Source organism: Opisthocomus hoazin, chromosome 7, assembly GCF_030867145.1.
Source record: "Opisthocomus hoazin isolate bOpiHoa1 chromosome 7, bOpiHoa1.hap1, whole genome shotgun sequence".
Lineage (NCBI taxonomy): Eukaryota > Metazoa > Chordata > Aves > Opisthocomiformes > Opisthocomidae > Opisthocomus > Opisthocomus hoazin.
Genome location: NC_134420.1, coordinates 19,060,736 through 19,080,737, shown reverse-complemented (window position 1 = coordinate 19,080,737; position 20,002 = coordinate 19,060,736). Strand labels below are relative to the sequence as shown.

The 20,002-nt window shown below is 40.9% G+C and overlaps 1 protein-coding gene across 1 annotated transcript in view; it reads right to left on the bottom strand.

Annotated features, from left to right (window-relative positions):
• KCNQ1 (potassium voltage-gated channel subfamily Q member 1) overlaps nucleotides 1-20,002 on the bottom strand; it is a 367,299-nt gene that overhangs the window by 271,170 nt on the left and 76,127 nt on the right. Inside the window, exons 3-6 of the mRNA XM_075427497.1 lie at nucleotides 7,573-7,699; nucleotides 5,340-5,418; nucleotides 4,289-4,385; nucleotides 3,547-3,687 (exon numbers count right to left, since the gene is read on the bottom strand). Of these exons, the coding sequence (XP_075283612.1) occupies nucleotides 3,547-3,687; nucleotides 4,289-4,385; nucleotides 5,340-5,418; nucleotides 7,573-7,699 (444 nt within the window). The remainder of the gene's footprint in view (nucleotides 1-3,546; nucleotides 3,688-4,288; nucleotides 4,386-5,339; nucleotides 5,419-7,572; nucleotides 7,700-20,002) is intronic.

Here is a 20,002-nt window from a genome sequence, read left to right as displayed (position 1 = left end):
TGTTCCTGAAGGACTGCACCCCATAGGAAGGACCCATGCTGGGGGAGTTTGTGCAAAGCTGCAGCCTGTGGGAAGGACTCATGTTGGAGAAGTTTGTGGAGAGCTGTCTCCCGTGGGAAGAACCTCACATTGGAGCTGGGGAAGAGTGTGAGGAGTCCTCTCCCTGAGGAGGGAGGAGCGACAGAGAAAACGTGTGATGAACTGACTGTAACCCCCATTCCCCGTCCCCCTGTGCTGCTTGGGGGAGCGGCAAGAAGGGAGGGGTGGGGGGAAGGTGTTTTAAGATCTGTTTTTATTTCTCACTATCCTACTCTGATTTGACTGGTGATAAATTAAACTCCCTTCTCTCCCCAAGTTCAGTCTGTTTTTTGTCCGTGACAGTAATCGGTGAGTGATCTCCCCCTGACCTTATGTCGACCCTGGGGGCTTTCATCATATTTCCTCTCCCCTGTCCAGTTAAGGAGGGGGAGTGATAGAGTGGTTTTGGTGGGCACCTGGCATTTATCCAGGCCAAACCCAAACAAGAATTTACATTATGGGTTTGTTGAATGCAGTCTCACACTTCAAGTAGCATGCTGCAATATAATAGAAGTTGCAACAGAGAAAGAACAGTATTATAATTAAACTTACTGATTAAATAAGTTTATTGTAACTAGAAAGACAAAATAAGTGGCATGCCCATTAACTAAGCAATAATTCCCTGAAAGGGGAATATTTCAATATCCTGACAGATCATACTGCTTCTCTGGAAGATTTTACTGCATTTTCAGTAAGCCAGTCTGGTCTGTCACATACTCAATTTTTAACACCGATGCCAATGACAGCATGTTATTTTAAATGCAGCTACATCTGCCACTGTTAATTACCGAGCCATCTGATCACTGCTACTGGAAAATAAAAATGCCGTCATGATATGAAAGCATTGAAAAAGCTACTTGCCATAAAGCCACTTCCTTGTGCTACACAGGAAGGTTTCTGATCCTAAGAGAGGCTGTATTTACCCATGGCAGACAGCAAGAGGAAAGAATTCTGCAGCAGATCTTAGCAGCAACCAAAACAAAACCTGCTGGATTCAAAAAAGGCTACTGTCCTGGGTTTGGCTAGGACAGGGTTAATTTTCACCGGACTCCAGGAAGGCGCACAGCCGGGGGGTGGGGGCTGACCCCACCTGGCCAAACAGAGCCATGTGCCGTCATGCTGCGTTCGGTGGGGGGGGCGGCGCGGGGGGAAGTGACTCGCAGCTCGGGAGCGCACGGCGCCGGTCCTGTCCGGGAGAGAGGGTCTGTTGTGCGAGTTTGTGTCGTGTTTTCTCCTTATCTGTACCGTTGTTGTTACTGTTCCCTCTGTTTGCTGTTCTGTTAAACTGCCCTTATCCCGACCCACCAGTTTCTGCCTCTTTCTTTCCATTCTCCTCAGCACCCCGGCGGGGGCAGGGGCGGCCGCGTGGCGCTTTTGTTGCCGGTGGCAGCCAAAACCAAAACAGCTACCTATGCATTTCAGCACTAGGAGACCTGCAATAGACTTGCTCATCAATAGATCTTTCCTTCTTGAAACAGCAAGTGGTACTCTTTGTAGAGAGAAGACTATATTAGCATACAAATCCAGAGGTTTATTAAAATATTTCTTAAAAAAAATACATGTTGTATTAGTGAAATGGAAGTGTTAGTCCTATTGTTCTCGTACATGAGACTTGCTACTAGTCTCATTTTTAACAAAAAAAGAAACAATGTCTTTTGATTTAAAACAGCAAAATGAACACTCTAGAAGATCAGCATATTTTGAAAATGCAAGCATGGGATCAGTAGGGATGCCTATGCATTCTAAAGATCTATAGCACTTCATGATGACAGTTTGTTTTAGTAAGTTACATACAATTAAAGCAGATAAAAACAAGTCATTGCGTTAACGCTAACGATAAGGAAAAACAGCTTCCAGAAAGTACCTTTCTTTGAACTGTAATAGGAAAAGGAAAGTGAAACAATTACAGACGGGAAATCTCAGAACAGAGCAGATAACCTAATATTTGCATATAAAAACTAGACATGAGCCACCAACGTGCGCTTGCAGCCCAGAAAGCCAAATGTATCCTGGGCTGCTTCAAAAGAAACGTGGCCAGTAAGTCAACAAGAGGGGATTCTGCCCCTCTGCTCCGCTCTGGTGAGACCCCACCCGGAGTCCTGCCTCCAGCTCTGGAGCCCCCAGCACAAGAAGGACATGGACCTGTTGGAGCAGGTCCAGAGGAGGGCCACAAAAATGATCAGAGGGCTGGAGCACCTCTCCTGTGAGGAAAGGCTGAGAGAGTTGGGGCTGTGCAGTCTAGAGAAGAGAAGGCTGCAGGGAGACCTTATTGCAGCCTTCCAGTACCTGAAGGGGGCCTATAGGAAACATGGGGACAGTATTTTCAGCAGGGCTTGCTGTGATAGGACAAGGAGTAATGGCTTTAAACTAAGGGAGGGTAGATTTAGACTTGATATATAGAAGAAATTTTTTACCACCAGGGTGGTGAAACACTGGAACGGGTTGCCCAGAGAGGTAGTGGAGGCCCCATCTTTGGAAACATTCAAGGCCAGGTTGGACGGGGCTCTGAGCAACCTGCTCTAGTTGAAGATGTCCCTGCTCACTGCAGGGGGGTTGGAATAGATGACCTCTAAAGGTCCCTTCCAACCCAAAGCGTTCTATGATTCTATGATTCATATCATGTGAGAAAAGAATGAGGGAATTGTTACTAGCAGAAGCAACAAAATTAAAACATTTACTAAAATAGAATCCCGGAATAGAGTTGCCAAACTAGTAAGTACATATGATAAACGAAAATAGAGAGACAACTGTCACTAGCAACAGCAAGAAAGCAGAACTTTACTAGCAGAACTAAAGATACATCTAGACCACAAAGCATGGCAGCGCCTTAGGGAAGCCTGAGAAATCTCTGAGCAAGATGGTATGTCGACACAACACACACGAGTGCCACATAGGGATACTAAGCGGGTTCCAAAACGATACAACCCCTTTAAAACAGTCCCGTGCCTGGATTTCTTAAGCTTCTCAGATGCTCCTTGTGCTGGAATTAGTCCATTCTGAGTAAACGGAGAATTACTGTCCCAGGTCGAATTGCAAACCATAGATATCTGTTATAAGAAAAAAAGGGGGGAACCAAAAAAAACCCTCCAAACACACACACACACAAAAAAAACCCCAAAACACTAGCCCAGTTTTAGAAAGACTCTTACCACCTTAGAAGATTGAACCCTACCATGAGAAAGGCAGCAAGAAGTAATCACTTAACAGAAGGGAAGACAGGACAAATAAAAATAGATGTTTCTACATCTTGTATACCTAATTTGATCACTTTGGATCACATAAGACTATAAACACCAAATAAAACTACTGGTCATCTATAGTATTTTCTTAGTTCAATAGGATTACCAAACCAGAAGGTGTACTGAAGCAATAAGAGGCCATTTGAAAGTGCTGTTCCTGCTTGCTTGAATTTACTCGACATTTGAAGGTGTTAACTATTACTAGTATATGTGCAATTGCTATACTTACTACTCCCCACCACAAGGCATCTGCATAGCTGCCAAACTCTGTTTCTCCAGAATCATTCACCGCATCTTTTTCAGCCAGGTACACAAAATACGAGGAAAAAATCAGGCCCAGAAATCCAATGTAGAGTGTAGTTATCAGTTCCTGCAAAGATAATCAAAATAATGGCATTATGATATTGTTAAGACACTTAATTTACCTATCACTGGTGTTTTTTAAGAGGTAATTGGAACAGAAGAATGTAATTTCAGCAATTAATAAACATAGACACCAACTGTTGGCTGTGCAAATTAACAAAAAATTCCACAGAGCTCAATGGTGAAAGAATTTACACCATAGATGATGACTTGGTCCAGCATGCACGTTTCAGAGTCAAAACAACCTCCTCATTCATTAACTTTTTGGTCACCAAAAAGTAGTTGGGTATTTTTTTCAAACAGTGCCACATTCAAAGCAATTTTGGAATTCGGATATATATTTTTAGAAATATTCAGACTACTTTTGAGAAGTGTTATTTTCTGTGGTTAAACCCAACTACAAGTCAAAAATTTGCTATATTTTTAATCTTTTAGGAACTTTTTGTCCTTTGAACAAGGCAGAACAACCATACTTGGTTAAAATAAATGACTGCCTGCTTCCACCCTAAATATATTTGGCATCATCAGCATGTCTGCATACATGCTGTTCTGAATATAAGGACTTTTGCATCAATTATTATGCCATTCCTCAAAGTACTCAAACTTACTTGTCTGTGAATGAACACTACTGATCCCAGCAGCCTCCAGGTACCACCCTGACGGTCAACATGCAGCATTCGTAAAATCTGCAGAAAACGGATGCCCCTGGAACACAGTTTTCAAATGAAAGAAGAGACCAAAGATACAAGAGAAGAAATGGACGTTGAGAGGGGAAGTCTGTCTCTTCCAATGAACAGTTTTAAGAGAGACACATAGTATTTTATGCTAGACATAGCAGCCTGTGTTTTCACTCCACTCACCCATCTTTCACCTTGTTTGTTATGAAGACAGCATGGGGAGATTGCACAAGAGAAGGACAGACCTTTGTACACATGGTTAGTAAAGATAACTCAAGGATTCAGGAATTTTTGACACAGACTGTGAATGCTCTAGAAATGATTCATCAACTCATATTTGACCTGCTTGCCAGGATGGCAAACGACATACAGAAACAGCTAATTAAAGAGCTGAATTCCTCACCTTTGAGGAATTTGAACTGGACAGTCCAATAATATTTTAAAATATTCTATTTATGAGAGTCACTGCAATCCTAGAGCAATGCTGCAGCTAATGCACAGAACACAGTACACTGCCCTGTACTCTCTCATTCAGGAAAACCAAGTCGTGTGACCTTCCTGAGCAGAAAATGGATTCAGTCCATCAGAAATTCACAGACACTAATCCCAGACATTTTATGAAGAAGCAGCTTGAAGATATCAGAAACATGAAGTGTGAAAGAGTTGCTGTAAAACTAAGCCAAGAAACTAAAACAGGATTTGGGTGGAACCCACCTAGTTGGGGAAGGGGGGCGGAGGTATGTGCACCTCTATCCCCACCAGACATAAATGCATTATGACTAGACAACATACGCAAAATTTTATTTTCCCTACATTTAATGGGATCACTGTTTCACACTCATAAATGATTGGTGATCTGCTCTGTTACATGACTCAGAGCAGTGACTCATTTTCTCCTGCAAGAACTGAAATACGAAGCAAAAAAAAAGAAAAAACCCATCTTACTCAGACAGCACTATTTGCTTTTATTGCATATAATTACCTGATAGCTGAGGTTGCAAAGACTTGACCTTTAGAGCCCACGCAAAGAACTATCATGGAAGCAACAACTACAATTAAATCTGGAAAATAAAAGCCAAATGAAAAAATGAGTTAGCAGCGTCTTGCAATACTTCTGCAAGACTGTTACTAGAACCAATGCCAATACTACTTCAATAATTTGAATAGTCAGAGATTCATAGAATGGTTTGGGTTGGAAGGGACCTTATAGATCATCTAGTTCCAAGCCCCCTGCCATGGGCAGGGACATCTTCCACTAGACCAGTTTGCTCAAAGTCCCATCCAGCCTGACCTTGAACACTTCCATGGAGGGAGCATCCACAGCTTCCCTGGGCAACCTGTGCCAGTGCCTCAACAACCTCATAGTGAAGAATTTCTTTCTTATAGCACATCTAAATCTACCCTCTTTCAGTTTAAAAAGCCATTACCCCTTGTCCTATCACTACAGGCCCTGGTAAAAAGTCCCTCTCCAGCTTTCTTGCAGGCCCTTTCAGGTACTGGAAGGTTGCAATAAGTTCTCCCCAGAGCCTTCTCTTCTCCAGGCTGAACAACTCTCTCAGCCTGTACTCATAGGAGAGGTACTGCATCCCTCTGATCATGACTAATCACCCCAAATTAAGATTTTTTTTGTTTATATATCAAGAAATCTCTATTGTAACTTGTAAAGAAAATACAATCGTGTGATATGATAGATTTTACTAGGACATGTTCAAGATGGCCACATTCTAGATGAATGATGAGAGCGATATGAGTTACTGTAAAGCAGTCTCAGCAGTCTGGAATTGTTATTAGCTATAACCCATGAGGAATTTCAGCAGTTTCTATTATCTCTTCTGTGCATCTTATTTTCTCTGCTGTTTTACGCAGTATTTTATTCATTAACAGAGGTTTGGGGGTTTGTTTCATCTATAAGACGATTTCCTTATTATTATTTAAATTGTCTGGGTCTAGAAGGGATAGAAAAATTGGAATTAGTGTATGAGTTTAATTTAGGTTAAGTCACTCATTACCCTCAGACTGTATGCTAAATCTCTGTGCCTCAGGCCTAGTTAATTTTGGAAATGAACTCTATCTTGGAGAATGAAATAGTTCTTGATACATATCTGGGAAAGCAGAACTTTGTTTTGCTTTCCAAGACGAAATGAATCAGATGATGTTTCAGAACCCCTAGGGTTTTAGGTCTCCAGAGAAATGGATTGTGGACAGAGTGCAACGATGCAGTCAAAGCCATTTTATAGTTGCAGGACACCTGAGATACAGCTGTTAATTATATATATGCGCAGAGAAGGTAAACTATTTTATGACTGCAAAAATACGCAGGTACAAAATTTTGTAATTCATGTTCAGCAAAATTACAGATAATTTATGAAAAACTATATCCTCTACTCAACAACAAATCATGTTTCTGAGTAGTGGGAAAAACTATGTCACAGAACAAGAACTACTGTGCTTCTATAACAATACTCCTCTTCCAAAATCTGGTTTAATTGATTCATATTTTATGTGCTTCAGGGCAAGGGCCTTTATATAGTCCTTTCAATATTGGCTAACAAAATACAGACTGATTTTGGATTATTATGTTTCTTTCTGTGAAATTTTTAAACGCATGACAAGCATTCTAAAACAAATAATGGTTTGTGGCATATATGGAATATACGAATGTAATTTCTAAGAACACTGAAGTCATGTTAGGAAGCCAACTATCAAGGCAAGTCAGGTGCCCAGTTCCAAATGCACGACTGAAAACTGTATTTAAATCCAATAGATACACAAAGTAACTACAGTGCATCTATCACGCAGTACGTAGCTCAATTAGAGTGTGAAATAAACTCATAAGAAATTATTCAAATGGTTGCTGGGAAAAAATAAAGGCCATTCAGCATCTTTAAAAAAATACATTTGTAGCTATTGTACAGTGTCTGGGATCCTGAGGTCACAGGAGACAGGGCTATGGCCAAGACTTATTTCTGGCAAAGCTTCAGATCACTTGTGAAAAGAAAACACTCCGCTCTTCTGGAAAAACAAACCAAGTTACATTTGTTCTCAAATGACAGTGCCATGGATTCCTGAAAGGAAATTCAGATCTACATTAATGCTGATGATAAGAGCTCTTGCTCTAACTTGGCTACAACTGCTGCTGAAATTCCACTTCTCAAAACTTTCAAGGACACTTTTACTTGTTGTTTACGTCAACTTTGCAAGCTGTGCATACTCACCGATGATTGAAATAGGTTTCCTAGCAAAACGAAGCCTTCCCCATATTCCAACATATTTACTGCGGCATCCTGCTGACCATAACCGAACTACATATTCTGTTCCAAAGAATACCACTAATACAATTTCCTAAAAGAAACAGACAGGGAACTAGGTTAATTGCCTACTATTCGTCTTTCATCTTTATTCAGAACTCATTAGGAAACGCCAAGTTAAAATGTAAAATTTAGAAGGTGAAAAAAATGTCAACTATACCAAAATGACCTAGAGTAACAGAAAAACCTGTAAGAGTAAAGAAAGAAAAGATTAAGAGCAAGTTTAAATACTTTAATTGCATGCAGTTTGGCTTGTCTACACGTACTAAAACTGAAAACCATTCTGTGCAATTCACGTGGTCTAATTCAAACAAAAGATTTCCTGACTGAGCCAAAGAAAACAAGCACAGTCTGTATTGAGAAGATGAGTATTTTGCTAGCCTATTTCATTTCGGGAAGAGGTGTGCTTCACATTCCATTTACTGTATTAACTTAACCTCCCTCTTGTTTTTACTTTTTCAGTCTTCCTTTAATCTCACATGGATTGAAGAAAGATTTCTAGTATCCGTTACCAATATGTTCGTCTCCAGGTGCACTGAAAACATAGTGAGACCTCAAGCACACCTTTCCCATCCTCTCGTCAACAATCAGAGACTTCGGCAGAAACAGAGGTCTAGTCCTGAAGCACTGCCGTTATCAAGCTACGTGTTAACCACAGACCTGTGCTATGGTATGACTTTGGAAATGCCTACAAAGTGACAGATGTCAAAGACATCCAACATTCTTGTTGATTAGACAGAGGTACGATTATGTCATATTTGGAACGTACTCAATGTGCAGATAAACCTTGTTTTTCTATGGTTGAGCATGGCATACTCAGCAGTGTTTCCTCGAGTATCAGGGAGCTGCAATACTTATTGGCCAACTCGATTAACAACTGGTCACATTCTCTATCAGAGCCAACAGCAAAATCTACTAATTGCAATGGTAACGGTGGTTTGTAATTGAAAACATGCAGCACATGGCACATAGAAAGAGTAAAGCAGAGAAACCAGTCGTAAGGTATCACAGTTATACAGGATAATGCAAATTAAGCAAATGAGCTGTTTATTTTGTACAGCAATTTAATATAAAGAGCAACTGCAGAGAAGACGACATGCTGCTGAACATTTTATCCAGACTCCTCACCTTTTTGCAGAGCCCACTGCAGTTTTTCATAACAGACTGGCAAACAGGACTCAAGATGGTACCTATGAATGTTTTCTAAATTAACTGAAATAACGAGGATACAACCCTAGTCCAGTCAAGATGAATAGAAGTCATATTAACAACTTCTAAAATTCATGGGATATTGCCCAAAATACCAAGTAAAATAATAGGTATGTACACAGCAAAAAGAGGGGAAAAAAAAAATATTATGGCATCAATTGACTTCACACTCCCAGGTAACTAGTGATAGGACGAGAGGCAATGGCCTCAAGTTGCGTCAGGGGAGGTTTAGATTGGATATTAGGAAAAATGTCTTTACTGAAAGAGCGGTCAGGTCTTGCGACAGGCTGCCCAGGGAGGTGGTTGATTCACCATCCCTGGAGGTGTTTAAAAAACATGTAGATGTGGCACTTCAGGCTATGGTTTAGTAGGAATGGTGGTGTTGGGTGGATGGTTGGACTCGATGGTCTTAGAGGTCTTTTCCAACCTATGATTCTATGATAATCTTTCTGTGGCTCTAAAATGCCAGTTCTCTGATGGTATAACAAACTGCTCATGTCAGGTTATTATAGTGTTGAAGTTCAACTCTGTGACACTTCTAGAAAAGCTAGGAGAACATTAGCCAGGACTCTTTCCCTTAGTTTTGAAAATCTCATAACCTGTGCAAGATGTCAGATACAGCAGAACAGCTATCACAATTGTCTACAGTCACTTGTATTCCAGTTAGATTTTCAAGATATAAAAACACTGTCAAGATCATTGGTTGTAATAAACATGAAGCCCAGACCCTTCGACCCAGCCCAGACACTCCTACAGCTTCATTCTGAACGGATCCACCAGAACCCTTCATCTTTTTTTTTAAACTGGACTATCATTAAAGATTTGACAGCAAAAATACACTCATAACAAACATCATAAATCTAAAGGAACAGCAGTTCCTTCATTTACAAACCTGCAGTGAACAGCAAAATTATGAAGCCTGCTTTACATCAGGTGTTGGTGAATTGTCACAGCAAAATAAAGCACCAGAGGCCGTCTTTTCTGAGCAGGTGACTGTGTTCATTTCACATAGTTAATAAATTCTAATAGCGAAGTACTCTTCTGTATGCAGAAGGCTAGTACAGCTCCTTTCATCACTACCAGGAAGGTATCTCCCTTAACAAAAGACAACAGCAACCATACAGGGAGCAAAACCTGTCCTTCATTCAAAATAACTAATTTGAGGAAGGGATGTATGGCCTTACATCATACGTGTTAGCACAGACAATACCGCTCAAATATCCCCAAAAGCAATTAGCAAAAGAACAACAAAAAATTATCTTGGTCAGCAAAGAAAAACCCAGAGAAAAGTTAATGTTTTAGCACAATGAAGCCACAAACAGCACTCTGAGCAGGCACCATGGCCTTGTCAGGATCACAGTTTCAGTTTTACAGCAAGAAGGTAGAAAGTGAAAGCCTGGCTTGTGCTTCAAAGCAGCATGTAGTCTCTGCGCAGGAAATCTGCACCGAAGTTGTGCGCGTATGTTTTTTCAAGGCGCTCCATGGCTCGTTGGATAACAGGCACACCGGCAAGTATGCCAATGGCGGCTGTCCCAGAGACAATGCGACAGACACGCAGTCAATGGTTACTGTCATCCAGCTCTTTGCGTGACACGCAGACAAGCTTAGAGAACACTGATTGTCCTATAGACTCCGGCGACTGGAGGGAACGACCAGTCAGCTTACACCAAGACACATTTTTCACTCCTGACGTTTTGATAAAGGCTTATTGACCTAAATGAGACCCAAGTTATTCAGGGAACATCGGGGGTGAAAGAGCACAAGCTGTTCTTCATGGTCATACACAAAAACTCCAGGTATCCATTAGCAACTGGCAAATTCCCCCTCCCCTGCCTGTGGCTGTGTGACAGACAAAAGTGGTTTTAATATCTTGCATTGCGTACGTCTAATAAGTAGTCTCCTGGGGGTGGGGGAGGCTGATGAATTTGTCGGTACACACTTACATTAGTAGCCAGAAACTTGCAGACAAGGGAAAAATACAGTAGAAAATCGTGCCTTCCTGAGCTACTAAAATATCACCTCTGTTTTCCTGATGAACAGCTTAACACAAAACTTTACATTAACTAGAAGGATGCCAACCTGATCCTTAGTTCATTTATGTGGGTGGTAATTAGGGTTAATTCCATTTAACAGGAGTTACTGTGGCAGAGAGCAGCACTGTCTCACACCTGAGAACTTCAGCAAATCTGAGTTGCACTACAGATTAATTTGGTCCACTACTTCTTCAATACTTCCTCCTAATTGCCTGCTGAACACCTACCTGCTAAGTGCATTGTATAGAAGTTTGTGCTTCTCATTTAATCAGCCAGACTGAAACACGGCTTTGAGAAGACTTAGAACAAAACTGAAGCTGATACAGGAAAATGGAAGGATAGAGTGCTGAGCAGACAGACAGGATCCAAAGAATGAGTGAAATAAGAAAAAAAGCAACATTCAGCAAAAGAGAAAAACTAAATTACAGAGGAAATAACTGCCTGCAAAACACTACTGGGGGGTTTCTTCGCGAAAATTGCAGACACAAGAACTGCAGGGTGCAAGGACACTCAGCCCTGTGTAACTTAATTGTGACCTCCTTTCTACAAGGTGAAAACAGAAATACAACACAGATAAACTTATACTGACATGGTAAGAAGAGTCCTCCGAGACGTGACAGTTGTGTACCTTCATACTGCGGGCATACAGGAGCCCTCTTGCTTAAGAGGAGAGACTTTTTTTTGTTTTAATTACCGATTTGTACATGGTACCTTCACTTCTGCCATCCCTCCTCTCAGCCCAGGCATATGCTTAACGCCATCTTCACGCTTTCTCAGCCACATAATCCCAACACAGCCAAGTACCAGATTAACTCTGGATGAAAAGGTAGAGATGATTAACACGAGATACACATGTAGATCACTTTTCTTGAAGAACTCTATCAGTGTCAGTAACTCTCCAGCTGTGAGCAACTCCTCACATGTAAATTCACACCACTTTTAATGACAAGGAACAGGTAGACAAGACCAGTGTAACAAGCCTTGGGCATTTCTACTGTGGTACAGTGCTTGGTGAAACTACAGTAGATCCCCAGGTAACCATTTAGCATATGCCAGGGAATGAAGTATTTCTCATAAAGACCAGTAAAAGAGCTTGAGGGTTGGAGCAATGCACTGTGCATTGGTGCAGGAGTGGAGTCAGCATGTGGGATCCATTTCAGAAGTCTCACAATAGATTTTTCTGTGCAACTCACTACTCACTTTTACATTTTTGACATGGAAACAGAAGTTCCATTGAGTCGATCAGGTACTACGTGAACAGTTTTGGGTATTGCTTCAACTATAATGAAAGAGCCATTATTAAAAAAAATTATCCTCGGCCTGAGACAGATATGTCATAACTTAATCACCTGGCTAAAGAACAGGTCTCATCACCCGATGAAGAATCTTAGGCAGGATCCATAAAAACACAGTCCCTTTGACAAGCATATCCATGCTATCTGGCATTACAGCCTGTATCTCCACAGTTCCCATGGATTAATCACAGTTTTGTAATAAGCTCACACAGGGAACACACAGAGAAGGGCTCAAAGAACAGCTGTGATGAAAAGCCCATATATTTGGTTTGACTTACACCAAAGAACTTGACTTGCTATGGGTAAGGATACTTTAACTATTGCCCTGACTAACTTCAGGATGCCAAGTGAAAAGAACAAGAAAGTTCCTTCCATCAGAGGATAACGGGGAAAAGTCACTCATGAAAAGGACTGTGACTAAATTGAAGGAGGGACCAGACTTCTTCAGCTGTGTGACTGGTGACTGGAGTGTCAGATCTACGGAAACAAATACACACAAGTATATAAGAAAAATGAATATCCAGTTTATTTTGTTCATAAATGCATCTTCAAAAGCCCTTCCTTTACTACTCCACCCTCGCCTGACTGGGAGAGCTACAGTCCAATGCTGGGAGGCATCTGACATCCACACTGTGAGATAAACTGCAGTAGCAACTCCAAAAGGAAAGACAGAGTCCCTAAACTTAGCTGAAGGAGATGGTTTTCAGCAATTAGACAGATTAATAGCTTGGGGAAAAAAAACCCCCACAATAAAACCCTGACACAGAATGGATCATGACACCATAACAACACCTATTTAACAGATAAAGAAATTGTATCCGGGGGCTGAGAAAGCATCTGTGTAGAGAATATATTGCCTGAGGCTCTGCCTGTAGACCTCAAAGCTGTAACTGCTCATGGAGCATCACAGAAGTTCATGCAGCCATTTCATGTGGGAGGACTAGATGAGGTCATCTAAAACCTGTTATGAACAAGAAGTCCTTTACTCTAATGAGTCTAGACTTATTCAATGAACTCCGTAAACATAAGAGAGGTAAAATACATGCTTTAGGAGTGAGGAGGCAAAGCATACCACTATGTTATTCTGACTGGCTACTGAAGACCGAAAAATCACAGATGACATACAACTTATTCCACCTGCCACTGAGGTGGCTGCGCTCAGAGAAAAGGGAGATACAGCACACGAAAACAAGAGGCATTGATAAGGGTGATGGAGTTGAAGCCTCTTAAGCACACACTTCTTGTACTGTAAGAATTTCTTCCCACCCCAACGTTTTACTGGGAATACGACTCCTACCCATCTCTGCCATATCACCAGATCTATTACGTTATCCTCATTGGAGGCATCAACAACACTATTCCCACAATTCTTTCAAATCTGGCTTCTTTCAAATTCTAACTTCAAGCATGATAAAGTTCCAGTGAATTTCTTTAAACAAGGAAATAAGCTCTCCCATAGCTTACATAGGGACTGCATGCCAACCAGCATTACTTCAGCCATAAAAGTCCTGTGGCACTGCTTGCACTGATACCTCTTTGTAAGGCAAGGCAAACGGAAGAGCTCTGCTACAGAGCCAGTGTGCCAAGAGTAAAGCAGACCAGGAACCTCTTTGCAACCTCAGGCTGCAGCAGCGAAGCAAGGACACTGCCAAAAGTTTTGTTCAGAAGTCGTGACAAGGAGGTCTCTGAAGGAGCCAAGAAAGAGGGCAATAGATCTGCTGATGCTAATGCAAAGTGAAGAACAGGGCACTTGCCCTCAGCCAAGGGCTGTGGAGCTGGACTGGGCAACGGAGAAACAGGCTCAGCATCTTCACAAGCAGGGACGCAGCATATCCTCTGCAGCCACCAGAAGGTCAGAAAAAGTAGGATTGTGTCTCTCATGTAGAGCAATAGGTTGCATTTACACTCAGAGGAGAGTGGCACACAAAAACCGAAGTACTGCAGGCTATGTCTTAGTTCAACGAGAGCTAGAGTCCACTTCACAGCACACTGTTCACCTGACACATCAGGGCTTGCAAAATGCTTCAGATAGCACTTGTGTGGAGCCGGAGCAGAGTATGCAAATTAACATCAGCAAAGGCAACTGTTTCTTCTAATCTCACCCATTTTGTATGGAGAGGCCCCTCTTTGTTCTGTTGAGAAAGGCAGGATTTTTTTCCTGAAAGCTGTACTGTGTTGTCTAAGATACAGAGAACAGCAAAATCAGATGGTCTAGGCAAACAGACAGACACCAAGCTCAAAACAGTAAAAATCGCAACTTGATGAAGCGCAGATCCAAAATAAAAAGATAAATGGTGTTTCATACATATAAACACTTACTGAGAAACAGCAAGTGCTAAAAGTGCTTTTTAGGATTGAGGCTTTTTCTCCCTCTACTTAATCTCCTCGCTTCCAATGAACTTGTGAATTGCATCTTTTCAAGTGAAAAACGGTAAGTTTTTTAAAAAAATGTTCAGAGCCAGAACACTTGGTATTCCTTCCTTTCAAAAAGCCTAGTATCATTTGCTAAAATTCTTCATCTAGCATATTTGGCACCAGATGATTAAACAGGCAACAGAAAACAAAAAACCTAGTGTCAGTATGACATTTCTATCTTCAGAGGCCCATAGTTAATCTTAAGAAGTTACTGGACATCATTAAAGTCCCCTATTAATGTTTTTAATTACAATGAAATAATATTTATGTAAGTGTTCATGTTCTGAAAAAAAAGGGACACTTACTAGGAGACAGAGTTAGAACAGTTGATGGTGCCAAACCTTTTCTGTTTTCCCTTAATCAGTGCCGAGAGCACAGAACAATAGCACTGGGACCAATAAAGAGTACTGCAGGTCTGCAATTTTAGGTTGAAATTTTCCAAAGGCTCCAAGCAACTAAATCCTATTGAATTTCAATAGGAGTTAGGCACCTAACTCCCTCAGGTGCATTGAAAAAGCCTTTAACTGATTTCCTTAGCTCTCTTCTCACTGGAGGTTTCAGCCAAACCCAAATACAGGCAGCTAAAACTTTTCAACTGACTGCAAAAGGCCTCAGAAGTCGGCGTCGTAACTTTGCACGTGAAGGCCCAGTCTCGGAGAGCCGCTGCATTAGAAGAACTTTCCACACCATCACCCCTGCGCACATCTCTTTGTAATTCAGTCGCCTTTAGGGTTTGAAGTTAGTTGCTGATGATACCCACCAGGAATTTACAGCAGTAAATTAAGCTGGGCTTGCGCACTCGGTTTAAGATACTGGTTTTAGTGTGGAGTTCTCCCCCATCATAAAGCATGCTCAAGAACTTGACTTTAAACCCAAGGTATTTGGCAAGAGAAAGGAAGTGTCAACATGTTAACACCGGTGCAAAAATGATTTAAAAAACCCTGCTCCTTTCTGTTTATTTCATGAACCTCTTGTTCAGGGCTCCATAAAAGTCTCTAGAAGGAATTCATACAAGACCCTCTCCTTCAAAGTGAAAAATGCTCTGGCTTCTACCTAGTGCAGCATATGCTTAATTTTATATCTCATTGAATTGAAAAGAACTGCTCACCTACTTACAATGAAGCATACATACACACAGTTCACCAAGACGTATACCCCTTCATTAGTACATACAATATGCTAATACGAGTAGAAAGGAACTGTTATAGACTGTTGAAAAAAATCAGTCTAAGCCAAGCAGTCTACATTTTTATGCTACAGAGAATGCTATTTACACAGTGGCTACTTTTCCTAATCTGATTATGTTTATCCTGTCAAGTATCTTGTGGCATGCTTTTTACTAAATAACCTTCCTCACTCATTTTTTTTAAAAAGCTACTTCATATCCACCACGTCCTACACTGAGCAGTTCATAAGTCTGCCCTTTGCTCCACAGCTAACACTGGGTTTATCGGGGGACCTCATGAAAAGACTATATGATTCGCTTTTTCCAGCTATAAATGACGGGGCAATAAAAGATATTGTGTCTTCCAGCAAAGCTTGTTTCTCCGATACCCTTAGACTATCAGTATTACAACACTATTCCCTTCTGAGAGAAAATAAGTATTGCACAATATCTCTTATCTGAAAGCAGAGCCACACAAAAGGAAGAGTTTGGCCATTATCAGCCCAGCTCAACCTGCAATAGCTTCACTTTGTATACTTAAAAGGTAATGTAATGGTAGATAGCATTTTTAAGATGTAATGGCCAAGCTCTGGTCACCTGCTACACAGTTTGGTAACAGTAACGCTTGAAATCTAGTGGCTTCAGACATGCTAATATGCAATTTTTTTATTTTTTTTTTTGAGGACACACTGTGATAGCAGCCAGGAAGAAACAGCATATCTTAAAACAGAAATTAGAAAGATTAGTGATGAAAAAATATCTTTGTTCTATGGGTTTAGGAAAGTGGAAAATAACGTTTTCTGTGAATATTCATTCTTCCTCCTCACTCACCTCTCTTCATTCTGTTAGAAAAGGGCAGAAAAAAAGAGGAAAAAGATTAGTAAACCTCTAGTTTCCAATTATCTTTTACAATAAATCAATATTTACTCTTGGAAAATGGTGTTTTTCAGAGTCATGTTTTACACAAACTGCAGCCAGGTTTCATGTTATATGTAAATTTTAGTGATTTTTTTTTACGTATAGAGTTTTTAAACACAAAAATGTGTGTCTGCAGACTCATCTGTAGATTTAAGGCATAAAAGGGAATACTTTTTTTATAAAGCAGAAAATTCAGGAACTATATTTTTCTCTCTAGAAATTGCAAAAACAGGGACTGGAAGAAAATAAGCTTTAAGGAAAATAATTTTCCTTTTCTGTTGTTTCTCTTCCTCTGTACAGTCACCAATTGACCAAAGATATCTACATTCCCACTCTGCAGTAAACCCGACCTCCAAAGCTCTCCTAGTTCTTTGAGCATTTCTCTCCTCCAAAGCTGACAGCACCACATGTGCATCATCTCAACCTTACCCATGGCCCAGACCTTCTCACCTACGAAGATTTCTCAGCTTATTTAAGGGCACTATCCAGACTCCAAACAAAGAGAAAACATGCCCGCATTACATGCCCACAAGCTGTAGCGATGCCCCTCTTTATTCCTTGGAATAAAGAAGTTAGGAAGGCTGCAAAGATCCAGGAGATCAGAGCCCGACTTGCTATTCAGCTACAGATTTCTCATACGGCTTTAAGCAGTCTTTAACTCCATTCCCAATCGGAGAAACCCACTGCTCTCACAACCCTCTTTCACACCAATGCTCCAAGACAATGAGATAGCAGCACTGTCAATGGAAGTACAGCTGGATACGTGCAGCGACATCATGAGGCCCCCATATCTAAATCCCAGATCACATTATGAACTACTTCCTCAACTTGCTCCTGTAACAACTTGCTTCTGCAAAAGCAGATACAGAGTACGTGGAAGAGGAACTCTTTCTAACGAAGTTCTAACTTCCTACTTCTCTTGTGCAGACAAGGATGATTTCGTGCCCAGCCCTGCCCTCCCTCCAAGCAGAGAGTCAAAAGGTGGTACTGTGGTGCTGGGCAGCCTTGCTTAAGGATTCTCAGCTGTACCCTTCCAGCTCCCTGCATGGTTTTTGGCTTTATGGGACCCTCTCCAGGATGAGATACATGTTCCACAAGTAAGTCATTTCCAGAAGAATGAGAGGTCACCAAAAGCAGGACATTGTCTCTACTTTTACATATACTGCTGATGTTCTCTTTTTTTAGAGGCAGTATGTTTTCAAAATTCATCCTCCAAAAGTAACATTTCTGGCCTGAGCAATGCATGTGCTCTTAAATAACAGTTTAACAAGAACTAAATTCCAAATGGACTAGCTCTGGTTTCAACAACCTCCAGATAACAAAGGGAAAAAGAAAATGTTCGCTTTTTTCCAGATTGGCAGGACAGCATTGCAGGATAGAGCAATCAAGTTCTGAAACAAAATCCTGTGTGGTTAGATGTGGGACATTCCTTTCACACACCTGGGTGACCACCACTCAGTCACTGGTATCAGGCTCAGCGTCGATAACAGCTCAAGTGCCATATTTCTGTTTGACATTCCCATAAACACAACCTGCTTTTGCCTCCACATACTTGAGCTCTCTCGCAGGCCTGCTCCAGGGAATACGCATCATGCTCTTCCACACAGCTGCAAAAACAGTCACACGCTAAACCTGTAGTCCAGGCACTTAATACTCCTCACAGGAAAACACATGTGCTAGTTTAAGCTAATAAAAAAACCTCTCAGATGCCATATGTACACAGCCCATTCAGTCAGCATTTTACAGCTGCCTCTAAAATTTGTGTAGAAAGAGAATTCTTTGACATGCAAAATAAACCTAACTGAAGCAACAAAGTCAGCATTTTCAGCTAAGTGGCAAATACGTTTCACATACTGAAGGCAAGTAGTTTCCTCCTCGTGCCAGTTTCCTACGCTCATTCCAGTCAGCAAGCATTAAACAGTTGCGGCTATCATTCAGCGTATCAGGATTCTAGCATACCAAGATGGGAAGCTAAATTGTACCTACCAAAGCCCACGATTAACTCAAACTCTCCCTAGAGCTTTGATAATGTTCCAAACGGATCAAACTAAACTTACATTTGCAAAATGAAGATATAAGCCAGATCTCTCTGAAGTTGCGTACCCCATTAACCAAGCTACCGTTATGTGCAAAGGCTTATATTTTCACTCGGATTCATGTTTCCATCAGTTTTGGGTCCAACATAAATACATGGTGAAACAGAGGCAGTTCTTTGCAGAACTCAAAGTTACGAAAGGAGAACTCCAGCCCTGTGAAACTCCCTTCACTCACTATCACCTTTCCCCTGCTCCCTTTACAAGTAAAGGACAAGTGCACTATTCATTGCTGGAGGAAAAAAAAAAAAATCTTAAAAAAGCCACGGCCTTCTCAGTGGCAGCTGGTCTGAGCTTCAAGACATCAAATACCTCAGGAAGCTAAGAAGCATTATATGTAATAAATTTAACAAAAAAAAAAAGTACCAAACCCAAACTGATATTTGGCAGAATTCAGTAACACTATACTCCAAAACTCTCTGGAGAAAGAAAGACCGTACAAAAGCAATGCCTAGGACATGTCAAGAATAAACTAAAGGCTCTGCAGCCCTACATAACGCTAGCAGGCAGCTGATGTAGCAAGCAAAAGCCAGCTGACTAGAAGAATCCCTCTGTGGAGTGGTACTTGAAGAGGGAAAAACAATTGCAACTTAAAGTAAGGCGCACAAGGAGCATGGTTTAGAGACAGATGAATTTTTTCTGTGCTGAAACATTGGGCAATGCAGGACAGATTTAGACTACCTGAAAATATACATTATCAGAACAACCAAAGCACTGGTTATGCATTTTAAGTGCATTAGTATATTAGAACATCCAACTGGTAGCAGAGGAGCAGGACTTCATATTATTGCATTACTACTGTGCTCATTTTTCTAAAGCTTGAGGCATATCTGCTCTTTACGCCAGTGATACTTCCAGGTGATTCATGGTACAACTTTTTTGTAGGAATAGCTGAATTTTATCGGGCCCTCTCTTTGATCTGAGATTTATTTTGCTTAAATTAGGAATCAAACTAAACACATCTTTGGAAATGCCCAATTTCCAAACATTTTGTCGCAGTACCTTATGTGATAAAGCAAACAGCAGTCTTACTCCACAGCCAGATGAATTCTGTCAGTAATTATAAAAACTATTTTGTTTTGGTTTTTTTTTTTTAAACATCAAAAGATCATCCAACTTTTTAGCCTTCCCTATACACTTTCTCTGCAGTTCTCAATACTCACTGTTTCAAAAAGTTGGTTTTAGTATGTCTGTCCTGCTTAAGCCTCT